General features: G+C 42.1%; 2 gene segments (V, D, J or C); both read right to left on the bottom strand.

The window, feature by feature from the left end:
• Window positions 1-359, bottom strand: part of LOC112067439 (T cell receptor alpha variable 12-2-like) — a 6,185-nt gene extending 5,826 nt beyond the window's left edge. The window contains 2 exon segments of the V gene segment in view: window positions 3-97; window positions 311-359. Of these exon segments, the coding sequence occupies window positions 3-97; window positions 311-359 (144 nt within the window).
• Window positions 360-5,457: 5,098 nt separating this feature from the next.
• On the bottom strand, window positions 5,458-6,581 carry LOC112067438 (T cell receptor alpha variable 12-2-like). The segment is given in 2 exon segments: window positions 5,458-5,580; window positions 6,300-6,581. Coding segments are annotated over 2 exon segments (405 nt in total).
• Between the last annotated feature and the right edge of the window lie 492 nt (window positions 6,582-7,073).

The raw sequence follows: 7,073 nt of genomic DNA, 5'->3' as shown, positions 1-7,073 counted from the left end.
CTGTCAGTATAAGTGCAGTTGAGAGAGGTGATGGCTCCCTCTGGAACATGCAGAGATGCAGGGCTCTGCTCCACTCCCTTCTGCTGGCTCCTCATCCCTGTGCAAAGAGACAACGAATGGTCAGTCGAAGAAGACTGGCTGGGTAATGGATGCTTCTTCTGCAGAATTTAAGTTATCTTTTCACAGGCCTCCCACCTCTACCTTCCCTTATTTAAAGGAAATAACATTCATGTTTCTATCCATGCGCCTACAATAGACAATGACTCCAAATACTTTACTTTATGTTCCCATAGAAATGCCCCAAACTCACAAGTTAACTGAAGCCACAGGATCACTAGTAAAACTCTTGAGGATTTCATCCTTCTTTCGTCCCCTGGTTCACTGAGGATTCAAATTTTAAACCCTAAAAAAAAAAAAAAAAGAGTCGAACTCAGACATTTCTAATTCTTCTGCCTTAGAAATCATAAAAGAATCTGTTCTACCAGTGAAAAAAAGGGATTCTTTTCACCAACCCTGCTACCCCACCGCGGTCCTCCTCTCATAAACCTCTCTCTCTCTCTCTCTCTCTCTCTCTCTCACACACACACACACACACACACGCACACACACACACACACACACACACGGAGGAATACATGAGAGCTTTCCTCAGAGTCTCTGAGAAGACACTGCCATCTTGTGGACTCAAGACACTGATCAAACAAATATTCAAAACATACACCCTTATTATGTGAACTGATGAAAGTAAAAATCTGCCACTTCAGTAAAATTAAAAATTTGAGAAGCATATGGTCCAAGTCAATGTGTGTGGGGAGAGCTTGATGTTTATGTGTATGCGTTTTACATCAAATGGCAATGCTTGTGTGAGCAAAAGCAGTTATATCCAATGACCAATCCCTCACACTAAAAAACCAGTCCTGAAGTATTCTATGATATGATAGAGGTCTGGGTGAGGCTCTTGGGATTCAAGGAGAATTGAATATTGTGTAGCTGCTCTCCACATCAGGCCAGACACCTCCTATCTCATTTCTCCACCTCCAATTTTTAAAGAAATCTATTCTATCTCAAAAGAATCCTTTGAAGACACACTGGCCTAAAATCTGACTGATGAAACATGTTTCCAACTCACAACCTGGTCATATTTTTAACAACGTTAAGGACTAGAAGAGATCAGGATTCTTCATTCCATTTTGCACCAATGAAACATCTGTGTGGAAACAGTGCTTACTTGGGTTGGAAGTAGTAGATGGACCCGCCTTCAGTGCCTAGAGTGTAAATAAAACCCAATGCACCTGTTCATGTGTCTAATTCCTCTTATTTCCTCTTCGTGTACACAGCACTGGCATCTAGGAATTAATATCCAAAGTTATGGGTCTGGTATCCCTCTCTCTGTCTTTCCATCCTACCTTAACCAGAAAACCAGAATTAGCACAGGACTATCTGTGCAAGAAGCGTAATTGGGTCAAAAAGAGAAACAAGCACAGACAACTACTGTTCCTTCTTGTTTCATCACGTGCCTCATGTCCTTGTAGAAGCTGGTGGCTAGAGACCAGCAATGCAGCAGGTCTGTTTCTGCTTGAGAACCAGGTAAACAGTATCCATCAAAGATGGACTGGTCATGTCCTTCCCATTCCCACCGACAACTGCATAGGAAGTAGGATGAGGGAGAAGATGCTAATAATGAAATCCTTTTCTCTAAGAGAACATTGCCTTGGACAGAAATCACACAGTCGTTTCTCACTTTCTCCTCATCCTGGAATCCTATTATACTTATGTATAATTATACTTATAATTATATAATATATAAAAAATATATATATAATATATAAAATATATATATAATACTTATAATTATACGTATGTCAGTAAATTTGACAATGTCCCAGAGGTCTCTTAGGCTCTGTTCATTTTTCTTCATTCTTCTTTCTTTCTGCTCTCTGACTGGATAATTTCAATTGACCTAGCTTCAAGTTCTTTCTCCTGCCTATTCAAATCTACTGTTGAATCCCTCTAGTGAACTTTTTCTTAGAAAATGTTCTCTGTGTAACAACTTCTCTGCCCTGAGAGAGTTCTGAGTTATGTGAAATATAGGCAAGCCCTTTGCCTTAGTCCTTCACGAGGCCCCCAACAGGTCAAAGCAATCAAGTTTTATTCTTTGATGACAAAGTGCTCTGCTCCCTCCACCACCAGGAACCACACTGGGAACGCAGCCGCCCATCTAAAAACTGTCGTGGATCCAGTAAAGAGAAGATGAAGCAAGCGTTAAGTTAAAATACCACAAAGCTTCCCTACCAGATTTCAGTTACCTTTTTCTTAAATGTTTGCTTGGTTGCTGCATACCTTTCTGTGGTGTTTGGCCAGAGTGTGCTGATTAACGTCTTAAAAGTTTTATATCTATCAAAGCTGTCCTCTTCCTGGTCCTTTGGCTAGAGAGAAGACTTTTCATGGACTTTTTTGTCTGCACCTGTTGGCATTTCCAGGTTCCTGACTTCCCCAGCACTCATTTGGCTTATATGCGGCAAAAGAAAACTCAGGGAACTCACTGCTCTATCATTACTCAGGCCCCAAGTTCCTAGCTCGTCTAGCTTCTTCATCTCCAATTTCTTGTGTTTTGTTTTTACATGGGTTCCAGGGTTTTAGGTGTACTTAGCAGGTTGAGTAGAAAAAAATACACCTACTCCAAGTTGCCAGAAGTGGAAAGCATAATGCTTCTTTCTTTCCCTGAAGGGCGAACCTCTGACCAGCTTGGTTAATACACCTTACTTGTATTAGCCCAGTCAAAATGGCATTAAAATTTCATTCTTGTATAACCATCTAGAAAAAATGGCTGGTCCTAGATCATGGATAAATGATTATCCATGATCATGATTTATCATTGGATAAATGTGGTCCTAGATCATGAAGATAACTACCATTTATTTGAGTACACCGATCTACGAATTCCTTACAGTGGCCCAGCAGGCCCAAGGTGGTGAATATAATTGGTCTCTGTAAATGGCATGAAAATGCCCTTGTCCTTCTTGTTCTTTATCCTCCTATACAAAACTTTTGAGCGTGATTAGGAAATGACTGAAAAAAATGACAAAGTTATAGTGGCTAGAATGGTCACACCAGTTTTGTGGTGGTGGAAAAAGAGCAACAGACCTGGTACCAAGGAACGGAGAAACTTAGACCCTGGAAGGTTTGAGTTTGTGGCAGGGAGAGGGATTAATGCCCTCTTTGTATGCTAGACCCAGCACTGCAGCCTATCAGAACAACAATATGGTCTGTGAAAACAGAAAAACTCATATGAATACAGCTTGTCCTGGACTAGTCTGCTGTGCTTGACACCATCAATGGAAGCTGCTCAACATGGATTACCATCCCTGTCTGTGTACAAACCTATAAATCAGCACCACCTTGTTTCAGTATGACTGGTACAAGCATATATGCTTCTAATGTCTGAGCATCCAGAATTATGCCTCATGAATGACACTGCTCATATAGCTTAACCAAAGTGCAGTAATGATGATTCTAATTAAGCTTAACAATGAATTCAAAACTGGATCGGGGACTTCCCTGGTGGCGCAGCTGTGAAGAATCCTCCTGCCAGGGCAGGGGACACAGTTTCAAGCCGTGGTCCAGGAAGACCCCACGGAGCAACTAAGTCCATGAGCCATGACTACTGAGCCTGCGCTCTAGAGCCCGTGAGCCACAACTACTGAGCCCACCTGCTGCAACTACCAAAGCCCACGTGCCTAGAGCCCATGCTCTGCAACAAGAGAAGCCACTGCAGTGAGAAGCCCACGCACCGCAATGAAGAGCAGCCCCCTCTCGCCACAACTAGAGAAAGCCCACGTGCAGCAGTGAAGGTCCAACACAGCCATAAATAAATAAATAAATAAATAAATAAAATTTATTTTAAAATAATTAGACTCCTATAAAACATTTCTACTAAGGCTAATTATTGGAATATGTTCCCTAAGGAGACTTTCTTGTGCAGTAATTTGAAATCAGACTTTGACATGGCTCATACTTATTTGACTTGAAGTTCCTTTTATATTTTCCAAAGTCTTTTTGGACATGTCTTATTTCTTCTCTTAGATATTTCACTGTGGGGTTACTAGCCTTCAAGTCGACCCAGTTAATTGAAATTACACCTGACAAAGTGAGGTCAGTTGATTGAGGACAGGCTGAGACACTGAGTGGATCTAATTATTTAACAGAGCCCACTGAGCCAAAGAAGGCCAGAATGTGTCTGCAGGTAAGGGCCAGAGAGAACTGAATTGTACCACATACCAAGCAAGGAGAACATACACACAGAGTTGAGAGTTACAAGGGTGTCAATGACAAGAAGGAAAAAAGGGAAAAAAACAGAGAAGGGCCAAGCAACATTTATTCAGTAGATATTTCTCAACTGACTACTGTGGGCCAGTCACTATTCTAGGCACTAAAGGTAAAGCCATGAGCATAACAAACAACATCCCTGACCTCATAGAACTTCTACTCTAATTGGAGTTATAAGCAATGAACACATTGACATGTAAGTGTCAACAATATGACTGCACATTATGGTTACTACCATAAAGGAAATGACCAGGGTGTAATGTTAGAATTAAGAGGAGGTTTAGGGATGGCTACATTAGTCAGGAAGATCAGCAGAAGTCAGATGCGTTTCTCTACAGTAATGATATCACAGCTGAGACCTGAAGGATGAAAATGAGTCAGGCTCACCAAGATTAGGGGAAGAAAATTGCAATTTGGAAATATTTGTAAGTCATAAGTCTGCAGGCTGAGAATTTGAAGCAAATTCTGATTGGTTTGCATCATTTTAGTCAGTGACTATGTGAACAAAACGAATAAAAATCTTTATTCCCCATTTCCAAGTTGTCCCACTCTTTGGACTACATAAACAAGGTCATGTCTAACAGACCACAGCTTCAGCTTTACAGTGAGTGTGACTTTTAATTTTTTTCCCTGTAATGCAACTTTAGATTTATTATAAGGCTGAATTTCCATCAGGCCCCAAACATTTTTCCTGGACTTGGGCGTAAGTTATAGGACACTTCCACAGTGCAAGTGAGTCAGGAGAGGGGGAATATTCATACCCTTGTTGGTGTTCTCAACTCCCCTCACCAACATTTTCTAAAACATCCTCAGTACCATGTGGTCTTTGACAATTGATCCATGTAGGTCTTTAATCACCATAACAAAGCTCCTTGGTGTCTAGAATTCTTTATTCCAGATGCTACTCAGAGATCCTTCTCAGGAAATCTGAAGTCATTCTGTGCTCCCATGGCCTGCTGCGGGTATGGGACATTCGATGGCTGTAGCTAATTCTGCCATCTCCAGCCATACTCAAGTACATAGGAACCAATACACTCTCCCACAAGCTTCAAGCCAGGAACTTTGATTTCTACTCAGCCTTACTCAAAAATGGTAACATAAGCCTTCTCTGATCTGAGCCCCTGCAACTGTCTAGGCTTTTTGTTTCAACCAGTTCTCACCTTCCGACTCTAGTCCTTCCATCCACTCATCAAATGTATCCTTATCTAATCCACCAGTGGGGTAGCAGTTGAGGGTGGAGATGGGGTGGAGGATCTGTAACGAAAATAACTCATGACTTACAACGTTTTCAAAGTAGTGGCTTAAGACTCTTTTCTTTTGCATTTCTGTTTTTCCATACTTGTTTAAAGTAATGAATATCAAACACCTGGAATAACTACCTAGGGAAAGAGCAAGGTGGACTAAGAACAGTGAGGGAATACCTCAGTTATATTAAAATACTGTTGTCATATATAAGAGCATTATAACACCAATCCCATTGAGTAAATTTGTGGTATAAAACTAGAGTACAGGGCTTCCCTGGTGGCGCAGTGGTTGAGAGTACGCCTGCCGATGCAGGGGACACGGGTTCGTGCCCAGGTCCGGGAAGATCCCACATGCCGCGGAGCGGCTGGGCCCGTGAGCCATGGCCGCAGAGCCTGGGCGTCCGGAGCCTGTGCTCCGCAACAGGAGAAGCCAAAAGAGTGATAGGCCTGTGTACCGCAAAAAAAAAAAAAACAAAACAGTACAAAGAGAAGACTGGAAAATATTTCAAACAGTCATTCAGATCAAATTGTGCCTTTAATTTCCCTTCAGGGTCAATTATTTTCAGAATTATAAAAATATTTCCCTCTGTTAACTCCTAATTCTCATTTTCATCTAGAAAGCAAACAGAATTTCGGTGCCCTGCAGCCTAAGCTCTACATCAGGCACTGCTGGGGCCCCATCAGGTTTGGGTACAGACTGCAGGTGACTGCGGAGCACTGTGTGTTTACCACACAGAGGTAGGTGGCTGAGTCGCTGGGCTGGGAGTCTCTGATGAGCAGGGAGACATACTGCTTGGCTTTATTGACCTGGGCTGTAAATCTTCCTTCCTCTTTGTCATTATTCAAGTATCCGTACAGGAGCAACTCAGGGCCTTTGCTGGGGTACTGTCTGTACCAAAAGAAGTACTGAGAAGTACTGTCAGTATAAGTGCAGTTGAGAGAGGCGATGGCTCCCTCTGGAACATGCAGAGATGCAGGGCTCTGCTCCACTCCCTTCTGCTGGCTCCTCATCCCTGTGCAAAGAGACAACGAATGGTCAGTCGAAGAAGACTGGCTGGGTAATGGATGCTTCTTCTGCAGAATTTAAGTTATCTTTTCACAGGCCTCCCACCTCTACCTTCCCTTATTTAAAGGAAATAACATTCATGTTTCTATCCATGGGCCTACAATAGACAATGACTCCAAATACTTTACTTTATGTTCCCGTAGAAATGCCCCAAACTCACAAGTTAACTGAAGCCACAGGATCACTAGTAAAACTCTTGAGGATTTCATCCTTCTTTCGTCCCCTGGTTCACTGAGGATTCAAATTTTCAACCCTAAAAAAAAAACAATGAGTCGAACTCAGACATTTCCAGGTCTTCTGCCTTAGAAATCATAAAAAGAATCTGTTCTAACAGTGAAAAAAAGAGCTTCTTTTCACCACCCCTGCTACATCACCGAGCTCCTCCTCTCATATACCTCTCTCTCTCCTCTCTCTCTCTCTCTCTCTCCCTCTCTCTC

The sequence above is a fragment of the Physeter macrocephalus genome, chromosome 11 (assembly GCF_002837175.3).
Source record: "Physeter macrocephalus isolate SW-GA chromosome 11, ASM283717v5, whole genome shotgun sequence".
NCBI lineage: Eukaryota > Metazoa > Chordata > Mammalia > Artiodactyla > Physeteridae > Physeter > Physeter macrocephalus.
The sequence above is the reverse complement of the archived record's forward strand: the minus strand, read 5'-3'. Positions and strand labels throughout refer to the sequence as shown.